This window comes from Mizuhopecten yessoensis, unplaced genomic scaffold (assembly GCF_002113885.1).
Source record: "Mizuhopecten yessoensis strain PY_sf001 unplaced genomic scaffold, ASM211388v2 scaffold7015, whole genome shotgun sequence".
Lineage (NCBI taxonomy): Eukaryota > Metazoa > Mollusca > Bivalvia > Pectinida > Pectinidae > Mizuhopecten > Mizuhopecten yessoensis.
The window spans coordinates 310,070-332,999 of NW_018406838.1; the positions used below are offsets into that span (position 1 = coordinate 310,070).

The window sequence follows — 22,930 nt, forward strand, 5'->3', positions numbered from 1 at the left end:
TTGAAAGTTAATAAGTTTTGTGTCATCAGTTATGGCCCTTGAAATCGAGTTAAAATATTCCCAAGATTCTTCACTAATATTACTATGGAGATCTTCTTGCCATTTTCTTTGACTATTCACCGGTATTTCAGAGATAGTTTGGAGAAGAATATGATAGAAATAATTAGTAACTTTATCATGTGTATTAAGATAGATTATTGATTTATAAGTTATATAAGGTATGTCACCATTTATATTCTGCAAAAGGTCAGTACATAATGTACTAATCAGATTTGGGGTCAAGAGTCTAATTTACAAAATTTAAAAAGAAACTGATCATTTTCAGATTGAAATAATTCCATAATGATCACTAGAAATCATCTCTCTAGCTGTCTAACTAGCTGTATATATAGGTAACTATATATATGACTAGTTGTCATAGTAACACCTACCTAACTGTCAGTCTGACTAGTTGTTTTTAGTAACAGCCTGCCTAAATGTCAGTCTGCCAATTTGTCTCAGTAACTACCTGCCTAACTGTCAGTCTGACTATTTGTCTCAGTAACTGCCTGCCTAACTGTCAGTCAGACAAGTTGTCTCAGTAACTATCTGCCAAACTGTCAGTCTGACTAGTGTCTCAGTAACTACCTGCCTAACTGTCTGTCTGACTAGTTGTCTCAGTAACTACCTGCCTAACTGTCAGTCAGACAAGTTGTCTCAGTAACTATCAGCCAAACTGTCAGTCTGACTAGTGTCTCAGTAACTACCTGCCTAACTGTCGGTCTGACTAGTTGTCTCAGTAACTACCTGCCTAACTGTCTGTCTGAATAGTTGTCTCAGTAACTACCTGCCTAACTGTCTGTCTGACTAGTTGTCTCAGTAACTATCTGCCTAACTGTCTGTCTGACTAGTTGTTTTTAGTAACTACTTGCCTAACTGTCAGTCTGACTAGTTGTTTTTAGTAACTGCCTGCCTAACTGTCAGTCTGACTAGTTGTCTCAGTAACTGCCTGCCTAACTGTCAGTCAGACAAGTTGTCTCAGTAACTATCTACCGAACTGTCAGTCTGACTAGTTGTTTTTAGTAACTACCTGCCGAACTGTCAGTCTGACTAGTTGTTTTTAGTAACTACCTGCCGAACTGTCAGTCTGACTAGTTTTTTTTAGTAACTGCCTGCCTAACTGTCAGTCTGACAAGTTGTTTTTAGTAACTACTTTCCTAACTGTCAGTCTGACTAGTTGTTTTTAGAAATTACCTGCCTAACTGTCAGTCTGACTAGTTGGCTCAGTAACTATCTGCCTAACTGTCTGTCAGACTAGTTGACTCAGTAACTACCTGCCTAACTGTCAATCTGACTAGTTGTCTCAGTAACTATCTGCCGAACTGTCAGTCTGACTAGTTGTCTCGGTAACTACCTGCCTAACTGTCAGTCTGACTATTTGTCTCAGTAACTACCTGCCTAACTGTCAGTCAGACAAGTTGTCTCAGTAACTCCCTGCCTAACTGTCAGTCTGACAAGGTGTCTCAGTAACTACCTGCCTAACTGTCTGTCCGACAAGTTGTCTCAGTAACTATCTGCCAAACTGTCTGTTTGACTAATTTTTTTTAGTAACTACCTGCCTAACTGTCAGTCTGATTATTTGTCTCAGTAACTATCTGCCTAACTGTCTGTCAGACTAGTTGACTCAGTAACTACCTGCCTAACTGTCTGTCTTGACAAGTTGTCTCAGTAACTACCTGCCTAACTGTCTGTCTTGACAAGTTGTCTCAGTAACTACCTGCCTAACTGTCTGTCCGACAAGTTGTCTCAGTAACTATCTGCCAAACTGTGAGTCTGACTAGTTGTCTCAGTAACTATCTGCCTAACTGTCTGTCTGACTAGTTGACTCAGTAACTACCTGCCTAACTGTCTGTCCGACAAGTTGTCTCAGTAACTATCTGCCAAACTGTGAGTCTGACTAGTTGTCTCAGTAACTATCTGCCTAACTGTCAGTCTGACTAGTTGTCTCAGTAACTATCTGCCGAACTGGCAGTCTGACTAGTTGTCTCAGTAACTACCTCCCTAACTGTCAGTCTGACTATTTGTCTCAGTAACTATCTGCCTAACTGTCTGTCAGACTAGTTGACTCAGTAACTACCTGCCTAACTGTCTGTCCGACAAGTTGTCTCAGTAACTATCTGCCAAACTGTGAGTCTGACTAGTTGTCTCAGTAACTATCTACTGAACTGTCAGTCTGTCTAGTTGACTCAGTAACTACCTGCCTAACTGTCAATCTGACTAGTTGTCTCAGTAACTATCTGCCGAACTGGCAGTCTGACTAGTTGTCTCAGTAACTACCTCCCTAACTGTCAGTCTGACTATTTGTCTCAGTAACTGCCTGCCTAACTGTCAATCTGACTAGTTGTCTCAGTAACTATCTGCCTAACTGTCTGTCAGACTAGTTGACTCAGTAACTACCTGCCTAACTGTCTGTCTTGACAAGTTGTCTCAGTAACTACCTGCCTAACTGTCAGTCAGTAACACCTACCTAACTGTCAGTCTGACTAGTTGTTTTTAGTAACTACCTGCCGAACTGTCAGTCTGACTAGCTGTTTTTAGTAACTACCTGCCTAACTGTCAGTCGGACTATTTGTCTCAGTAACTATCTGCCTAACTGTCAGTCAGACAAGTTGTCTCAGTAACTACCTGCCTAACTGTCTGTCCGACAAGTTGTCTCAGTAACTATCTGCCAAACTGTGAGTCTGACTAGTTGTCTCAGTAACTATCTGCCGAACTGTCAGTCTGACTAGTTGTTTCAGTAACTGCCTGCCTAACTGTCAGTCAGACTAGTTGTCTCAGTAACTGCCTGCCTAACTGTCTGTCTGACTAGTGGTCTCAGTAACTGCCTGCCTAACTGTCAGTCAGTCAAGTTGTCTCAGTAACTATCTACCGAACTGTCAGTCTGACTATTTGTCTCAGTAACTGCCTGCCTAACTGTCAATCTGACTAGTTGTCTCAGTAACTATCTGCCTAACTGTCTGTCTGACTAGTTGCCTCAGTAACTACCTGCCTAACTGTCAGTCAGACAAGTTGTCTTAGTAACTATCTACCGAACTGTCAGTCTGACTATTCTGCCTAACTGTCTGTCTGACTAGTTGTTTTTAGTACCTACCTGCCTAACTGTCAGTCTGACTATTTGTCTCAGTAACTATCTGCCGAACTGTCAGTCTGACTATTTGTCTCAGTAACTATCTGCCAAACTGTCAGTCTGACTAGTTGTCTCAATAACTATCTACCGAACTGTCAGTCTGACTAGTTGTCTCAGTAAGTATCTGCCGAACTGTCAGTCTGACTAGTTGTCTCAGTAACTGCCTGCCTAACTGTCAATCTGACTAGTTGTCTCAGTAACTATCTGCCGAACTGTCAGTCTGACTATTTGTCTCAGTAACTACCTGCCTAACTGTCAGTCAGTAACACCTACCTAACTGTCAGTCTGACTAGTTGTTTTTAGAAACTCCCTGCCTAACTGTCAGTCTGACTAGTTGACTCAGTAACTACCTGCCTAACTGTCTGTCCGACAAGTTGTCTCAGTAACTATCTGCCAAACTGTCAGTCTGACTAGTTGTCTCAGTAAGTATCTGCCGAACTGTCAGTCTGACTAGTTGTTTTTAGAAACTCCCTGCCTAACTGTCAGTCTGACTAGTTGTCTCAGTAAGTATCTGCCGAACTGTCAGTCTGACTAGTTGTCTCGGTAACTACCTGCCTAACTGTCAGTCTGACTAGTTGGTTTTAGAAACTACCTGCCTAACTGTCAGTCTGATTATTTGTCTCAGTAACTATCTGCCTAACTGTCTGTCAGACTAGTTGACTCAGTAACTACCTGCCTAACTGTCAGTCTGGCAAGTTGTTTTTAGTAACTACTTGCCTAACTGTCAGTCTGACTAGTTGTTTTTAGTAACTGCCTGCCTAACTGTCAGTCTGACAAGTTGTCTCAGTAACTACCTGCCTAACTGTCAGTCAGACTAGTTGACTCAGTTACTAGGTATATACTTGCCCCTGTTTGACATTTTTTGTCTGGGTAGAATACATACCTCTTCATGAGACCGGAATGAAGAAGAACATCTATGATGTCATTGCCAACTCCGTCTGTGCCCTCGGACGACCCTACCATGAAGTGCAGTACACACTACAATACATAATATTCATGCAATACACTGTACTACACTTAAACACATTATATGTTGTTTTTTGCAACAAACACATTGTATTATACTGAATCATTATGTATTGAACCAAACATAATGTATTGTACAACAACATACAGAATACATAGTATTTAAACACATGAGCCCTTGTATTCCACTATAAACCAGGATATTTTACATTGAGAAATAATTTGAAGAACTCGTCTGAAAACAATCTACCACTAGAACTTCAAGGATCACTTCTGCATTTTTGCGGTACATATTAAACAATAATTGTACATACGCTTACAGCATAGCTGAATAAACATCGATTTTGTGGACAACTCTTGCACATTTTACACCTTTGTGTGCATACGCTTCACTGGTCATTTGTCTGATGAAGGTGACAGTGTACATATCGTACTAGTCATCGAAACATCACATAGAAAATTTTATTGGTTGTGTAAAAAGATTTTTTCATAATCCATACTTTCCAACCGGAAGATTTTTTTTAGAAATATTACTTCTGTTCCTTACATATTTATTTCATCAATCTGGTCAGTTTGTGACATCACGCACTGACAAAGTCAATTTCTGATACAGAGCTGATAGAGCACTTTTCTACGATTCAAACTGAATTACCTCCCATCTCTCCAAGGCATACTTGTCCAGGAATGGGATGTCCTTGGCATGTTTATCTGGAACCAAGGCTCCACCACCAATCCATGCTCTCTCCCTTAAAGTGTAACATACACATAATGTACAAACAATACAATCCATGCTCTCTCCCTTAAAGTGTAACATACACATAATGTACAAACAATACAATCCATGCTCTCTCCCTTAAAGTGTAACATACACATAATGTACAAACAATACAATCCATGCTCTCTCCCTTAAAGTGTAACATACACATAATGTACAAACAATACAATCCATGCTCTCTCCCTTAAAGTGTAACATACACATAATGTACAAACAATACAATCCATGCTCTCTCCCTTAAAGTGTAACATACACATAATGTACAAACAATACAATCCATGCTCTCTCCCTTAAAGTGTAACATACACATAATGTACAAACAATACAATCCATGCTCTCTCCCTTAAAGTGTAACATACACATAATGTACAAACAATACAATCCATGTTCTCTCCCTGGGAGTATAAACATAAACATATGAACATAAACTTCATAATTATGTAGTCCTTAATGAAAAAATTCTTTTAGAAAGATGAACAGCTAAAACATGAAAAACAAGAGGACCAGGGGCCTTAATAGCTCACCTGGTATTTTATTTTTCAATTTAAAACCTGCTGAGTACCATTCAGGTTTATCAAAGGAGTACAAGAACTACATATTAATCTGTTTTGGTGGGAAAGAACAAGTTTGGTTAGGATAAAATACCTTCAACAGTACAGAAGGAGAAGGATCTTTAATGTTTTCCTCTATTTCCCCTAATGGGCCCCACTCATCTGCCCCAAAGAGGGGGTTCACAAACCTCGGTTTAAACAAAATTGATTCTTTTGTCCCTAAGCATGCTTCAGACTGCATTTGGTTTAAATCTCTTCACTTGTCTTGTAGGAGAAAAAAATCCTCTATTTCCCCTATTTGGCCCCGCCTTATGCCCCCAGAGGGCCCACCCCCTCCGTGTATACAAACTTGAGGCTCCTTTGTCCAAAGATGCTCTAGAACAAATTTGGTCAAAATCCTTCTATTGTTTGAGAAGATTTTTTTTTTTTTAAAGATTTACCTCTTTTCCCCCTATTTGGCCCCGTCCCTCTGCCCCCAGGGGGACCATACCCTCCATTTATACAAAACTGAGAACCCATTGGCTAATGATGTTCCAGACCAAATTTGGTCAAAATCCCTTCATCGGTACAAAAGGAGAAGGATCTTTGATGTTTTCCTCTATTCCCCCTAATGCCCNCCGCTCCTCCGCCCTCAGAGGGGCCACACTCTCCATTTATACAAACTCAAGTTTCCTTTGTCCAAAGATGCTCTAGGACAAATTTGGTCAAAATCCTTCTATTGGTTGAGAAGAAGAAGATTTTTAAAGATTTACCTATTTACCGCCTATTTGGCCCCGCCCCTCTGCCCCCAGGGGGACCATACCCTCCGTTTATACAAAACTGAGAACCCTTCGGCAAATGATGATCCAGACCAAATTTGGTCAAAATCCTCTGAGCCGTTCAGGACTAGTAGTGTTTTAAAGGAAAAAGTTGACGGACGACGGACGCTGCGGCTTGGGATAAGCTCACCTGGCCCTTCGGGCCAGGTGAGCTAAAAACCCACTGGAATTAATACATTTTACACTTGTTTTTCACATAAAACTCTGAACAATGAAAACTTTTGGAATTGACAATGTCTTCTGCCATCAATATTAAAATTAAAATCACTGAAGAATATCAAATTTTAGCTGTTTATATACTGAGTCGTTGTGGTAGTAGAATATCTGATTGGATTGTGGACTCTTTTCCAAAATTGTGATAATGAAAAGATTTTTGTCATAAATTTGAAATAAAGTAGGCTGTTTTTTTCAATAGTGTGTACTGGTATTAACATTATGCCAACCATTACAGGATGGTTAGAAGTAAAATAGTATACACACCCTCCCAACAGGGCTACCCTCATGTTCTGTCTAAAGGTGGGGCTGAGTGTCCAGCCAGGCAGGTCCCCGACCACACTCTGTTCCTGCCATACCCGCAGTTCTGACAACACTCGTGCCGATGTCTTGTGCTCACTGAAACAGATCAAACTATCATAACGGACTCAAGGTAGACATTAATAAAGAAACTGGAACTAAAACTTGGAATGCTAACACTGGGAATTGTGTTCCACAATTATCATTTTATACAAATAGAAATTAAACTTTTCATTTAACATTTTGGTCATATATAGATACAAAGATGTCATTGTTTTTACAACGAAAGTCACCCATATTTGTAAATAAAATTCTAACATCAAAAGTTCTTAACAATGTGCAGACTAGACAAAATCAGGGGCCTGAGTTGCCTGCAATTTTCTTCATTTCCTAAACACACATACCAAAACGGTTTTCAGGGATATTTCTAGTCGCTGAGTCTAATCTATGGTAATTGTGACAGCACAATTTTGTTCACTTTTTCTGTGACAAGTTAAACATGGAATATACACAGGATTTTCTGCAAGTGAACTATGTAAATTGGGGTCTGTTAATTGCAGTGTAACAAACTGCACCTGACCAAATAAATGTCTCGCAAAAATACATTTTCTCAGGTAAAAATACTTAAAACTCTTTAAAAACTTTGGTTGGGCAAATAAGGAGAAAAAATATAAATCAATTTTCAAACAGATACTCCTAAAAGTAGTTTTATTTGCTCATACTACTAATGAACACTACAATTCACTATAGAAAAGCCCTATACAAACCTCAATAATGGAAAGACAAGAAACAGGGGTACAGCTGATGAATGCCATCTTTCAGTAGTGTTACAGGTGGAGATAATGTAATGGAACCAAAACATATATAACCCCTGGTAAGTATCTGTAATATCATACAACTGATCCGTTAGCTTGTACTGTACCATTAGGTTCCCTGTCTACTTGTATTGTGGAGTGACAGCACTTACTCCTGGTGTTTATTGGTGACCCACAGGGCTATGACAGTCTGAGACACGGCCTGCTCCACAAACAACATCCTCATCACATAGTGCTTGGATAGCTCTGGCAGCTCGCTACAACAAATTGGAAAAGTTGAAATAATAACAGGCAAATAGTATTGTTTGGTTTCCTTTTGTGATGAAAACAAATTCCAAACCACTTATGATACCACTGTTTTGCTTCCCTCAAGAGAACCATTTCAGTTATTTGTCTAAGACTAGCAATCTAAGGGACTCCAACAATCTGACTGCGAATGTTTTGTTTTAAAGCTACATTGAACACATCTCAGAAACCCCTTTCTGATTCACGCTAATCAGTCTCAAATATTCTGTCTGACTTTATTTCTAGACTAACATATCTCTAAGAAACACTCTTGCGTAATGGAACTTGACAGGATTTTTTTCTGATCACCAGCAAATAGGTAGATCAGTTGCTTACATAGCCGGGCACCTCTTCTAAGTTTGGAGGTTAAAACAGATAAGAATCTAAGAATCCTGCATAAAGCTTCTTAATTTCAACTTTTTCTAATTATATGGGGTTCATGACCCCCTCTCCGCCTCCCACATCGCTTTGTCTCACATTTTAGGCAATAACACTATGACAATATGTAAAAAATGATAATTTTCGGTAAAAGATGATAATTTCGGTAAGTTAGACCCGTGTGATTAACTTACGACGTCCTGTCGTCCGAAGACAGCCATGTATATTTTGATTATCTAGGTATTTCCCTAGCAGCACTTCTGTGATATTTTGTGCCATTGTTTTCATTGGTTACTTAGAATACTCTTTACTTTAATAACTGTACATTTCTGTGTGCAATTCAGATATATTGGCGCAAGTTTTTCACATGCATTTTGACTCACTTAAATCGTATAAAGCACATTGCGCTAGGATAATTCTTTAGTCTGTAAAAGCCCACTCGGCAGCTGACAGACCATTTAGATCCTTATAGGTATTTCTGCTGCATTATAAATACTAGATGTTGGACAATGAAATAGTGGTTATATAGCTACATGTACATGTAGGACATATTCAGTGGGCGCAACTGTAGGTGTGGTGGCCTATCAATGAAGGGTTATACTTCATCACTAGATATGGAAACATCAACTAGTTTTTTTTTAAGCAGTTTCACGTTTGTAACTAAACCTGTAAGTGGCCTGGGATACATAAAGTATTTCGGGGCATGGTACAGTCTCAACATAAAATAAGTAGTACAGTTGTACATAACTTTAACTACCAGGTAGATCAGATTCAGTTCCTGTAAGTATTGTTAGCTTTATCATACTGGTATAACTAGATTCTGGTAGTAAGTATTGTTAGCTTTACTATAATGATATAACTAGAGTCTGGTGGTAAGTATTGTTAGCTTATATTACTGGTATAACTAGAGTCTGGTGGTAAGTATTGTTAGCTTTATTATAATGGTATAACTAGGGTCTGGTGGTAAGTATTGTTAGCTTTATTATAACGGTATAACTAAAGTCTGGTGGTAAGTATTGTTAGCTTTATCATACAGTGTTAAGTGTACATATCTAAGCATTGCTAGCTTTAGTTATAATGGTATAACTAGAGTCTGGTGGTGAGTATTGTTAGCTTTATATTACTGGTATAACTAGAGTCTGGTGGTAAGTATTATTGGCTTTATTATAATGGTATAACTAGAGTCTGGTGGTAAGTATTGTTAGCTTTATTATAATGGTATAACTAAAGTCTGGTGGTAAGTATTGTCAGCTTTATTATAATGGTATGTGGGAAAATGGGTCATAAGCCTATTACTGCTTTATATATTTACTGTTGTCTTAGTGTATTCCCCTAATACCATTCTATAAGTACCCTAACGGGTACGGTAGGGCTATTCGTTCGGCGTATGCTTCCCGTCGAATAGCAGCTATCGCCGGTGCAGTCTGTTTGTTTACATGGGTGTAAGCTTTTGAGACGACCGGATTTTTGGTGAGTTGCCGGAAGACGTTCCGACCTCACTAAGCATATGCCGTAGATTTGGCCAATCAGAATGGGTGTGCGGACACAGGTTACATAGGACCGGGAGGCTGGGGTATAAAAGGGGATGCACGGGCCAATTCGGGGACTTGCGTGGCCGGAAATCCGGCTATATCAGGAGAGGAAAACCTCTCCACCCAGGCGCTGAAACCAGTGCTACCACCCAGGCGCTGAAAACAGTGCTACCACGTTAGGGAACGTTAAGGCTGGTTATTTGAACGTATATATATCGGTGTTCTGGGAGGGGTTGGTTTTCAACGACATAATTACTTATATGCCTTATTTTATCCCGTGGGGGACTGATATATGTAATTATATGTAGTTTTACCAAACATACGTTCTTTTCTATACACTGTTGGTTTTGTTCCAGTGCTACCACGTTAGGGAACGTTAGGACTGGTTAGTTGAACCAGAGACGTATAATTGAACGTATATGTGTTTCGGGAGGGGTTGGTTTTTACCGTCGTTATTACCTATAGGCCTTATTTTACCTCGTGGGGGCTGATATCTATAGGATTACTTAATTAACATACATTCTTTTCTACACACTGTAGTTTTGTTCTGTCTTGTATTATATGCTACTGTTATTAATGTACGTATTGTTTCCCGTGTTTTTAACGGCTACCTTAGCCGTGTGATATGCAATAAACGTTAGTTAACTTTAATTGAAACAAGGTGTTGATTGATTTATAACTCGGATACTCCTCCACATCTGACGGACCTTTGTCTGACTGTACAGACAGATGCAAAAGGGACGTTCTTGGGGATTGCCGCCGGCCAGCTTGTCGGTAGATTTAGGGAAAACATAAATAACTATACGATCACTTTCATCTACCGACGCTGGACAGGCTCTCCCCACGGACGTCCTATTACAGGTATAACTAGAGTCTGGTGGTAAGTATTGTTAGCTTTATTATACTAGTATAACTAGAGTCTGGTGGTAAGTATTGTTAGCTTTATCATACAGTGTTAAGTGTACATATCTATACAGTGTTATGTGTACGTATTTAAGTATTGTTAGCTTTATTACAGAGGTACAGATATTTGGGGTTTGTTATCAGCTTTGATTGGAAGTTAATGTCACCCTCTATTTAGATAATAGTTATGATATAAAGCCTGACTTAAAAATAGGATTACACAAATGAACAATTTGATCATCATTGGTTGAAGCTTAAACAGTTATATCTCATTTTGTGGATTTTCATGCTGAACAAACTAAATGATAATGTGAATTAGTATTTATACCTTAATAAATATCTTTCATTGTACCAGTATATTTCTTTGTTGAGTGTGTCTTAGCTGCATTAACGTTCAATTCTTATATATTACACTCCTGAAGGAAGGACGGAACCCTTATACACGGACCTATCCTGAACTTAACCAGGTGGCGATACAGGTTGAAACCTTTGCCATTTACTACTCCAACAGCGAGATACTTTTGACAGTTGCGCCGCAGTCGACAAAATCATATCCGATAGAAAAAAGGCCGACCACCAGTCTATTTTGTTATAGGAGTATTGCCATTTACATAAAATTTCAATCACAGCACAGGAGCCTGAAATTCTGTCAAAAATTAATGATAACTGTAAACAGTAATACAAAAAATAACTATGACATGCCATCGGTATTTTTGTTTTGTATTACTGTAATTATTATTTTTTGACATAATTTCAGGCTCTTGTGATCACAGTAAGCTCACAATGTAGCTATTGTACCTATTGCATCTGAGTGGTGCCTCAACATCTACGACAGAACAAAATGACTCTAGTTCGACCTATTACGTACCGGAAAACCGCCAAACATGTTGCTGGGTGGTTATATAGATTATCCAAAATGTCAGGCGGTAGAGTCTTGAGATAGCTGTGCAAATCTTTACAGTCTAGTGTTTTTTTAGCTACAGCAGACAGCCCGGCCATGCCTGCCTAGCTGTAGGTCTATTTTCACCTCCGTTAAAAAAGAGTTCGTACAATTAATTTGAACATGACTTAAATTTCCCACCTATTGATGGATATTCAAACCAATAATTAAGAATATCTGTTGTAAAATTTATATATGAGATATCGGCATATTACGACCAAATGAATTTTGACTGCCTGTTCAACCAATCCCTAATGTTACCCTCTTTGTTTCCGAGCGAGAACGACAACATCACTCTTCGGTCATTGAAGGTGTGAAAGTATATCCAATATGTCAGCGCCCATGTCATCGGTTTGTGTTTCAAGAGTTTGTTATAAAAAGTACGGACTTTTGACAAAATATTCTTGTTGGCACAGAAAAGTGTCACACAGAAACTTTGAAGCGCTAGCAGAAAGAGAAAGTTTGGTTGATTCAGGACAATTATTTTATTGCAAAAAATGGAGACAGAAATCGAGCTATGCCGGGTCCTGCAGGCGGTTGCATTGTCGTGTAATATCCTATGCAAATGCCGATGGGCTCAATGATTCACCAAGCAAAACATTGAAGACCAAAAAACAGGTGATTCTTACTATTTTAAATGTTAACACAAGTCATAGATTCCTATTCTTCATCGCCGGCCTGATGGACCCAGTTGACCTACAAACGGTGATAGAGAGAGATCATTGTAGGGTTTTAAACGTAAACAAATGTATTGCACATTAGGTGTAAATCTAAATAGTCTTCTACATCATCAGTAAAACAATACCTAATTTGTACCCAACTTACGCTGGTTTGTAAATATCAAGGTATTGTAAAGTTGACAAGGCTTTTGTTTTACTCGACATACCCAGGATTCTTCTTCTTCTTCTTCCTTTAATGGAGAATACTCTATCTAGAGTGTTGAGTTCTCCAGCGCGACTTATGCCGACCGCAGCTAAAACTTCCGTATGTACAGTTTAAAAGAGGTAAAAACAGTGGGTACTCTACATAGCGTATTGGTGGTCGGCTGCCTCGTACTATACGAGGGCGTGCCTGAAGCTGTCCAGGGTGGGAGATGATCGTATGTCGGGCGGGATTGCGTGATGATGGTACGTGGTACAAACGAGTATCGGTATGTGTCGAGCTTTGTTGGAATTTGTCGTATGTTGTTAGCAGTAGCTCCTCTGGTTCTTCCTGATGTTACGGTAATGTCCTCAACCAGATTGTTGATAATTTTGTAGAACATGAGCATCCTGTTTCTGGCTCTTCGTTGCTCTAGTGGCTCCAAAGCTAGTTGACACAGCATGTTTGTGATACATCCTGGTTCTATGTTGAGGTAGTCCCCTGTGGCGAATCTGGCAGCTTGTCGCTGGACTTTCTCAAGTATTGTTATCTTCAGTTTTACTCGACATACCCAGGATTGTTATCAGAACTGTCATCTTGAGTTTTACTTGACATACCCATGATTGTTATAATACTGACATCTTTAGTTTTACTCCACGTACCTAGGATTGTTATAAGTACTGACATCTTTAGTTTTACTCCACGTACCTACGATTGTTATAAGTACTGACATCTTTAGTTTTACTCAACATACCCATGATTGTTATAAGTACTGACATCTTTAGTTTTACTCCACGTACCTAGGATTGTTATAAGAACTGACATCTTTAGTTTTACTCGACATACCTACGATTGTTATAAGTACTGACATCTTTAGTTTTACTCAACATACCTACGATTGTTATAAGAACTGACATCTTTAGTTTTACTCAACGTACCTAGGATTGTTATAAGTACTGACATCTTGAGTTTTACTCAACATACCTAGGATTGTTATAATACTGTCATCTTTAGTTTTACTCGACATACCTACGATTGTTATAAGTACTGTCATCTTGAGTTTTACTCAACATACCCATGATTGTTATAAGTACTGTCATCTTGAGTTTTACTCCACATACCTAGGATTGTTATAAGTATTGACATCTTGAGTTTTACTCCACATACCTAGGATTGTTATAAGTACTGACATCTTGAGTTTTACTCAACATACCTAGGATTGTTATAATACTGTCATCTTTAGTTTTACTCGACATACCTAGGATTGTTATAAGTACTGACATCTTTAGTTTTACTCCACATACCTAGGATTATTATAAGTACTGAAATCTTTAGTTTTACTCAACATACCTATGATTGTTATAAGTATTGTCATCTCAATTATGCCTAAAGTAAGCTTTATTTTATTTTGTATTTGTAGATATTGGATAATAATATGATGAAATGAGCAACAATGAAAAGCATCCCTCTTATACAAAATACTTGTCATGAACTTTTTAACTGTTCCATATGACACATTTCTTTTTCAGAATGGCAACAATACTGAGAAGACTAGACACCAAGCAACATATGATATACCAACACCACCTGGTCAGAAGAAAGGTAGGCTATACATTTGTTTAGCTCTACTGTCCTCGAGACTCCAACAAACTCACCACCTGCTTGATAACTGATCATTTGACCTGATAAAAGGTATTGACCAAAACAGACTTGGATTTCTTAAATGTTACAAAGGATAAAATTCCTTCCTTGATATGCCACTGCATTATTATTATGCCCCGCTTTCACCGAAATGGGGGACATTAATTTGGGTCTGTCTGTCTGTCTCAGTGTCCGTCCGTCTGTCACGCTTCGTTTCCATGCAATAAATACAACAAATATCAACCGATTTTTTTTCAAACTTGGTCACATGGTTAAATGCCTTAAGGGCTTGGCCAAGTTCGATGACCACTTTCAACGGACCCCATTTGGCAGAGTTATGGCCCGAATAACGAAAAACGTAATTATCTGCTGGGCTTTGTTTCTGTGCAATAACTACAACAAATGTTATTCGATTTTCTTCAAAAAAAATATAGGGATATTAAGGGACTGCAAATTCAACCACATAGGTTTCGTTGCTTTAGCAACCACACAGAGGCTTCTGGTTGGTCGAAAATTAGATATTGTTCGATTTTGATGAAAATTGGTATCTGGGGGTATAAGGGACTGTGAATTAAACTGCAAAGGTTTCGTTGCCATAGCAATCAAATGGAGGCGCTTGTGATTGGTCAAATTTAGATATTGTTCGATTTTGATAAAAATTAGTATATAGGGATATTAGGGGACTGTGAATTCGTCCGCATAGGTTTCGTTGCTATAGCAACCTTATAGCAACCACACAAAGGCTTCTGATTGGTGGAAATTCAGATATTGTTCGATTTTGATGAAAATTGGTATATAGGGTATAAGGGGACTGCAAATTCAATCGCATATGTTTCATTGCCATAGCAACTACATGAAGGCTTCTGATTGGTCGAAATTTATCTATTTTTGGATTTTCATGAAAATTGGTATATAGGGGTATTAGGGACTGCGAATAAAACCGCATTAGTTTTGTTACCATAGCAACCACACAGAGGCTTCCGATTGGTCGCAATTTAGATATTGTTTGATTTCGATGAAGATTGGTATATAGGAGTATTTGGGGAACGGAAATTCAATCGCATATGTTTCGTTGCCATAGCAACTACACAGAGGATTCTGATTGGTTGCAATTTAGAAGTTGCTCAATTTCACTCAAATTTGGTATGTACATTGTAGGTGTACTATGGCAATGCGATCCTTTTCTGATGCATCTTTGTGACTATGGGGGCAGTTTGGGGGACATCTGTAATGCACATCCAACTCCATCCATTCCTTATTCACATCCAACTCTACTAAGTTTGCCAACCGATGTGTTTTGTGCATATACATGTACACGGATAATCAATGAGGTATAGGTTGGGTTTTTCCCTTCAAGTTTCAAGCTATACATTATGTCTCAACAGCACGATACTCACATGTTTAAACCTAACCTCAATAATGTTAACCTACAATATGTCCTGCAGACAGGGGATATAAATTCCACTAATTTGCTTGTTTATTACTTTACATCAGTATTTATAATTTCAGACACAACAAGCGCTCTGCCCAGCGCTTACAGTTCTGAGTTTGTGGAAGCAGCTTGGTATGCCTGGTGGGTACAGCAGGGCTACTTCAAGCCTGATACCAAGGTGTGAAAAAGTATTAACATCTGTTAACATAAACATACCACATAAACACACTCACAGTTTCCTGTATCATACTGCAGTGAACTCCTGATGTAGCCCCCCACCCCCACCACCCAACACACATGTATATTAAGGAATACGGAATAACCAAGATGATTATATGCACAGTATTTACCAAAAGAAATTACTGTGTGCACTTCGCAAAAAATCAATCACGGCTAATCACAGAAGTACACTATGTTTACTGGTATTATTCCTTACAATTTTGTGCAAGAAGACAGACATTTTGTTTTTTTATTTACCAAAAACCCTTACTGAAGCAAGATGTTTAAAAAGTAGCTCTAGTCTAAGATGTCACCGCTTTTTGTGTTTTTTAAAGTTATACAACATAATCTGAAAAAGCACTTCGTTGGAGTCATAAACAAATTTGAATTATATGTATATTTATGACTGACAAATTGTTATAAACTTTATTCTGTAGCATCCTTACTCAGTTATCTCCCTTGTATTAAAACCTGGAGAGATGAAGGCAGTAGCTAGTGTTATTTGTGTATTTGTAAGGTGAGATCCGGGGTGGAGAGTGACAGGTTTGTGATGTGTCTGCCCCCTCCCAATGTGACAGGCACGCTACACTTGGGACATGCCCTCACCTGCTCCATCCAGGACGCTATTGCTAGGTGGTATGTATCCTCTTAATCCACTAGTTATGTCATTATTACCTAATTACTCCTGGGTACTACTGTTTACAAAGTACTGTTGAATTCAAATAATCAATCAATCATAAAAATAAAGATGATAACATATAATTTTGTGACTGAACAAGTACCTGATCCTGATGTATGGTCACTGTAGAGTGTACATTTGTTGGTGATGTAACAGGCACAGGATGAAGGGGCGGTCCGTGTTGTGGATCCCAGGATGTGACCATGCAGGCATTGCCACCCAGGTCGTTGTAGAAAAACGACTCGCACAGGAATGTGGAATCTCACGACATGATATAGGCAGGGAACACTTCATACAGGAGGTGTGGAAATGGAAACAAGAGTAAGTACAATCAGGCCTACTGTTATACTACCAAACAGAAGTGTGTCAACTTTCCAAAACTCAAAGAAGAAACATATAATATCATTGACACTATTCCACAAACTTGATACACTCAGGGAGATAGTGTGGATTTAAGTGTTGTATATACATATATATCAATATATCTGTATAGGTACATCTACTCAGGGAGATAGTGTGGGTTAAAGTGTTGTATACACATATATATAATTATATCTGTATAGGTACATGTGCTCAGGGAGATAGTGTGGCTTTTAGTGTTGTATATACATATATACCAATATATCTGTATAGGTACATCTACTCAGGGAGATAGTGTGGGTTTCAGTGTTGTATACACATATATATAATTATATCTGTATAGGTACATGTACTCAGGGAGATAGTGTGGATTTTAGTGTTGTACTAATATCTTTATATTCAACGCTTGGTAAAAGTATTAGTTATTTATAAGTTGTATATAAAATAAAATGTATTTGATGTGTGTTATCAGTTAACCATACAGTAGTTATTATTGCCTGTTTGTGGTATCAGTTAGCCATACAGTAGTCATTATTGCCTGTTTATGGTATCAGTTAACCATACATCAGTAATTATTGCCTGTTTGTGGTATCAGTTAGCCATACAGTAGTCATTATTGCCTGTTTGGGGTATCAGTTAACCATACAGTAGTCATTACTGCCTGTTTGTGGTATCAGTTAACCATATAGTAGTCATTATTGCCTGTTTGTGGTATCTGTTCACCATACCGTAGTCATTATTGCCTGTTTGGGGTATCAGTTAACCATACAGTAGTCATTATTAGTCATTATTGCCTGTTTGTGGTATCAGTTAGCCATACAGTAGTCATTATTGCCTGTTTGGGGTATCCGTTAACCATACAGTAGTCATTATTGCCAGGTTGTGATATCAGTTAACCATACAGTAGTCATTACTGCCTGTTTGTGGTATCAGTTAACCATATAGTAGTCATTATTGCCTGTTTGTGGTATCTGTTCACCATACCGTAGTCATTATTGCCTGTTTGGGGTATCAGTTAACCATACAGTAGTCATTATTGCCTTTTTGTGGTATCAGTTAACCATACAGTAATCATTATTGCCAGTTTGTGATATCAGTTAACCATACAGTAGTCATTACTGCCTGTTTGTGGTATCAGTTAACCATATAGTAGTCATTATTGCCTGTTTGTGGTATCTGTTCACCATACCGTAGTCATTATTGCCTGTTTGTTGTCTCAGTTAACAATCCAGTAGTCATTATTGCCTGTTTGTGGTATCTGTTCACCATACCGTAGTCATTATTGCCTGTTTGGGGTATCCGTTAACCATACAGTAGTCATTATTGCCAGGTTGTGATATCAGTTAACCATACAGTAGTCATTACTGCCTGTTTGTGGTATCAGTTAACCATACACTAGTCATTATTGCCTGTTTGTGGTATCAGTTAACATACACATATATATCAATATATCTGTATAGGGACATGTACTCAGGGAGATAGTGTGGATTTAAGTGTTGTATATACATATACATCAATATATCTGTATAGGTACATGTACTCAGGGAGATAGTGTGGGTTTAAGTGTTGTATATACATATATATCAATATATCTGTATAGGGACATGTACTCAGGGAGATAGTGTGGATTTTAGTGTTGTACTAATATCTTTATATTCAACGCTTGGTAAAAGTATTAGTTATTTATAAGTTGTATATAAAATAAAATGTATTTGATGTGTGTTATCAGTTAACCATACAGTAGTCATTATTAGTCATTATTGCCTGTTTGTGGTATCAGTTAACATACACATATATATCAATATATCTGTATAGGGACATGTACTCAGGGAGATAGTGTGGATTTTAGTGTTGTACTAATATCTTTATATTCAACGCTTGGTAAAAGTATTAGATATTTATAAGTTGTATATAAAATAAAATGTATTTGATGTGTGTTATCAGTTAACCATACAGCAGTTATTATTGCCTGTTTGTGGTATCAGTTAGCCATACAGTAGTCATTATTGCCTGTTTGGGGTATCCGTTAACCATACAGTAGTCATTATTGCCAGTTTGTGATATCAGTTAACCATACAGTAGTCATTACTGCCTGTTTGTGGTATCAGTTAACCATATAGTAGTCATTATTGCCTGTTTGTGGTATCAGTTAGCCATACAGTAGTCATTATTGCCTGTTTGGGGTATCCGTTAACCATACAGTAGTCATTATTGCCAGTTTGTGATATCAGTTAACCATACAGTAGTCATTATTGCCTGGTTGTTGTATCAGTTAACCATACAATAGTCATTATTGCCTGTTTGTGGTATCAGTTATCCATACAGTTGTCATTATTGCCTGTTTCCAGGAAGGAAGACTCAATCTTGCAGAGTTAACCATACCGTAGTCATTATTGCCTGTTTGTGGGATCAGTTAACCATACAATAGTCATAATTGCCTGTTTGTGGTATCAGTTAACAATACAGTAGTCATTATTGCCTGTTTGTGGTATCAGTTAACCATACAGTTGTCATTATTGCCTGTTTCCAGGAAGGAAGACTCAATCTTGCAGCAAATGAGGAGGCTTGGATCATCATTGGACTGGAGCCGGGCTTGCTTTACCATGGATGAGGTCAGTGGTATTGATAGATCTCAGTGACCATAGATATTTATCATACATCACATAATTAACTGACAAGGGAGAGGTCCCTGCCACTGTTAGACACAGAGACCTCCCTCTAACTTCCTGTCACATTATCTTTACCTGTACCATGTTCCTATTTGTTACAGAAATTGTCATCTGCAGTAACAGAGGCCTTTGTGCGTCTCCATGACGAAGGTTTTATTTTCAGGAGTAAGCGCATGGTCAGCTGGTGCTGCCAACTGAAATCCGCCATCTCTGACATTGAGGTCAGTAAATATAGGTCAATGTCATTTGTTACTTTTTTTTCAGATGTTTTCATGTATTTTTCATTTTTAAAGTGATACATGTCTATGTGTAGAGATGATATTTTGTAGATTTTGACTTCTGTGACTTATGTAGAGATGATTCTTGACCTCTGTGACCTGAATAGAAATGATGATCTGTAGACATTGACCTCTGACCAATATATAGATGATGTTCTGTAAACTTTGACCTTTGACCTGTTTCTTGATGATTTTCTGTACAATCTGACCTATATGTAGATGATATTCTGGAGACATTGATCTCTGACCTATATGTAGATGATGTGCTTGGGACATTGACCTCTTACTTGTATGCAGATGATGGTCTGTAGACTTTGACCTCTGACCTGTATGTAGATGATGGTCTGTAGACTTTGACCTCTGACCTGAATGTAGATGATGATCTTTAGACTTTGATCTCTAACTAGTTTGTTGATGTTGGTCTGTCGACTTTGACCTCTGACCTTTTTGTAGATGATCGTCTGTAGACATTGACATTTGAACTGTATTTAGATGATGATCTTTAGACTTTGACCTCTGACCTTTTTGTAGATGATCGTCTGTAGACATTGACATTTGAACTGTATGTAGATGATGGTCTGCAGACTTTGACCTCTGACCTGTATGTAGATGTTGGTCTGTAGACTTTGACCTCTGACCTGTATGTAGATGATGGTCCATAGACTTTGACCTCTGACCTGTATGTAGATGATCGTCTGTAGACTTTGACCTCTGACCTGTATGTAGATGATAATCTGTAGACTTTCACTTGTCCTGTTTGGTTGATTATAGATTGAGGATCTCTCACTTGACGGTCCGACCAAAATAAAGTTGCCAGGATACGAGGAGGAAGTGGAGATGGGAACCATCACAACCTTCTCCTATCCAGTTGTAGGATCAGGTTTGTTACACTGTTTTCATTATGTTGAGATGTAACAGGGAATTTGATTGGTCAGTTGAAATAATTTGGGGTGGTATACCATCACAAATTTTCTCATTTGTATATGAAGCTTGGATGCCAATTTTTTATGACATAAATGACCCAACTGACCCTGACTGACCCCGACAATTGATTACTGATGCATCACAAACAATAGCATGATCCTGAAAGGTCAATGTAAGATGACCCCACATATAATGATCCTTATGTCTCAATTCAACAGGAGATTTTGAAGAAAATACACAAAAATACTTTAAAATCTTCATTCCTTTTGGTAGTTTTAGCTAATGTGGATTAGAATGGGGATAATTTGAGATTTGCAATGGTATATCATGATTATACTGTCACAAATTGATATAAGATATTTGTGACAGTATAATCGTGATATACTGCAGCAAATTTCAAAATACAGTACGATTAGCCCCTAAATATTATCTGGTAGCATTTGATTACCTTCGTTCCAGATGAGGTCATTGCTGTGGCCACTACTCGGCCGGAGACCATGTTAGGTGACACGGCCGTTGCTGTGCACCCTGATGATCCCCGCTACACCAACCTCCATGGAGCCAAGGTGTGGAACCCCCTGTCAAATCGGAGTTTCCCTGTGGTCTGTGACACGTATGTGGACCAGAACTTTGGAACAGGTACACAGTACACACTTACTCTGAAATAAAGGAAACTCAAACAAGGCTAATATCTTGATTTATGTGGACAGGAAAATATTGAAATATTCCTAATTTTGAAAATGAATGTTGACAACATTTTAGAAAGAAAAGAGAAAGGTTTTTCATCAAATTGTTCAAATCTAAATTAAATAGCCTGTTGTCACCTGTACCCCTCTAACAAGAATGAACAAAGGAAGTGCTTATGCTTACTGCCAACTTAATTGTTTGTTAAATATTTTTTTCATACAGTGTATATATTAAATATTGAAATGGTAGGTGCTGTTAAAATCACTCCTGCCCATGATCCCAACGACACAGAAATTGGTCGACGGCACGGTCTTCCCAGCATCAATGTCATTGATGATGAAGGGAAGATGGAGAATGTCCCGGAGAAGTACTGTGGTATGAAGAGGTTCCATGCACGGGCAGCTGTTATACAGGATCTCAAGGACCTGGGACTCTACAGAGACACACAGCCCCACTCAATGGTCCTACCCTTCTGTAGGTAAGATCAAGTTTCAACAGCTAAAGGGGACATACAATGGTCCTACCTTTCTGTAGGTAAGGTCAAATTTCAGCAGCGCAAGGGGACATACAATGGTCCTACCTTTCTATAGGTAAGGTCAAAGTTCATCAGCTAAAGGGGACATACAATGGTCCTACCTTTCTATAGGTAAGGTCAAAGTTCATCAGCTAAAGGGGACATAAAATGGTCCTACCTTTCTATAGGTAAGGTCAAAGTTCATCAGCTAAAGGGGACATACAATGGTCCTACCCTTCTGTAGGTATGGTCAAATTTCGTCAGCTTAAGGGGACATACAATGGTCCTACCTTTCTACAGGTAAGGTCAAAGTTCATCAGCCGAAGGGGACATTCAATGGTCATACCTTTCTGTAGGTAAGGTCAAAGTTCATCACCTGAAAAGCACATACAATGTTTAAAATAAATAGCAAAATGTGCCAGATAATTGATGGAAAAGTATCTTTCATTCATTAAAATATTTCTTCTTATAGAAATGCTGTTAATGTTTCAGTCGATCAAAAGATGTGATTGAACGACGTCTTAAGGACCAATGGTTTCTTAACTGTAAAGAGATGGCCGACCATGCAATCAAGGTAGGCCTAATATTATATGTATGACAGAACATATAAAGAAAATGGATAAAATCACAACATACTCAATTGTCACCAATAAGTGAGTTGTAAAGTTTATTTGGCCGACTAGTTTTGCTTCCAAAGTTGAGCCTTCATCAGGTAGTTAGCGAAACTAGTCGGCCAATTAAACTTTAAAGACACACTTATTGGTGATGATTGAGTATGTTGTGATTATATCCATGTTCTTTATATACAATCTGTAATCGCCCTGCATACCTTTTGGTATCCGTACTCATAGTGAAGTGGCCCACTGATCAACCCACAAACCTACACCTGTCTTGGCTCCATTACCTTACTTTTATGACAGAACATGTGATTAAGGTAGGCCCTATATACATATGACAGAACATGTGATTAAGGTAGGCCCTATATATATATGACAGAACATGTGATTAAGGTAGGCCCTATATA

At 38.3% G+C, this 22,930-nt stretch overlaps 2 protein-coding genes across 3 annotated transcripts in view; one reads left to right on the top strand and one right to left on the bottom strand.

Moving 5' to 3' along the window:
* LOC110452962 (general transcription factor IIH subunit 4-like) overlaps positions 1 to 11,981 on the bottom strand; it is a 30,762-nt gene extending 18,781 nt beyond the window's left edge. Inside the window, exons 1-5 of one of the 2 annotated variants that reach the window (XM_021501740.1) lie at positions 11,904 to 11,981; positions 7,757 to 7,861; positions 6,757 to 6,888; positions 4,785 to 4,878; positions 4,050 to 4,144 (exon numbers count right to left, since the gene is read on the bottom strand). In XM_021501740.1, the coding sequence (XP_021357415.1) occupies positions 4,050 to 4,144; positions 4,785 to 4,878; positions 6,757 to 6,888; positions 7,757 to 7,830 (395 nt within the window). In that variant the 5' untranslated portion in view covers positions 7,831 to 7,861; positions 11,904 to 11,981. The other variant, XM_021501739.1, reaches the window with a different exon arrangement.
* LOC110452963 (valine--tRNA ligase-like) overlaps positions 11,965 to 22,930 on the top strand; it is a 63,684-nt gene continuing 52,718 nt past the window's right edge. The window contains exons 1-11 of the mRNA XM_021501741.1: positions 11,965 to 12,260; positions 14,033 to 14,105; positions 15,654 to 15,754; positions 16,313 to 16,431; positions 16,631 to 16,795; positions 19,365 to 19,446; positions 19,605 to 19,724; positions 20,553 to 20,661; positions 21,165 to 21,344; positions 21,642 to 21,870; positions 22,399 to 22,480. Coding sequence (XP_021357416.1) covers positions 11,973 to 12,260; positions 14,033 to 14,105; positions 15,654 to 15,754; positions 16,313 to 16,431; positions 16,631 to 16,795; positions 19,365 to 19,446; positions 19,605 to 19,724; positions 20,553 to 20,661; positions 21,165 to 21,344; positions 21,642 to 21,870; positions 22,399 to 22,480 — 1,548 coding nt within the window. The 5' untranslated portion in view covers positions 11,965 to 11,972. The remainder of the gene's footprint in view (positions 12,261 to 14,032; positions 14,106 to 15,653; positions 15,755 to 16,312; positions 16,432 to 16,630; positions 16,796 to 19,364; positions 19,447 to 19,604; positions 19,725 to 20,552; positions 20,662 to 21,164; positions 21,345 to 21,641; positions 21,871 to 22,398; positions 22,481 to 22,930) is intronic.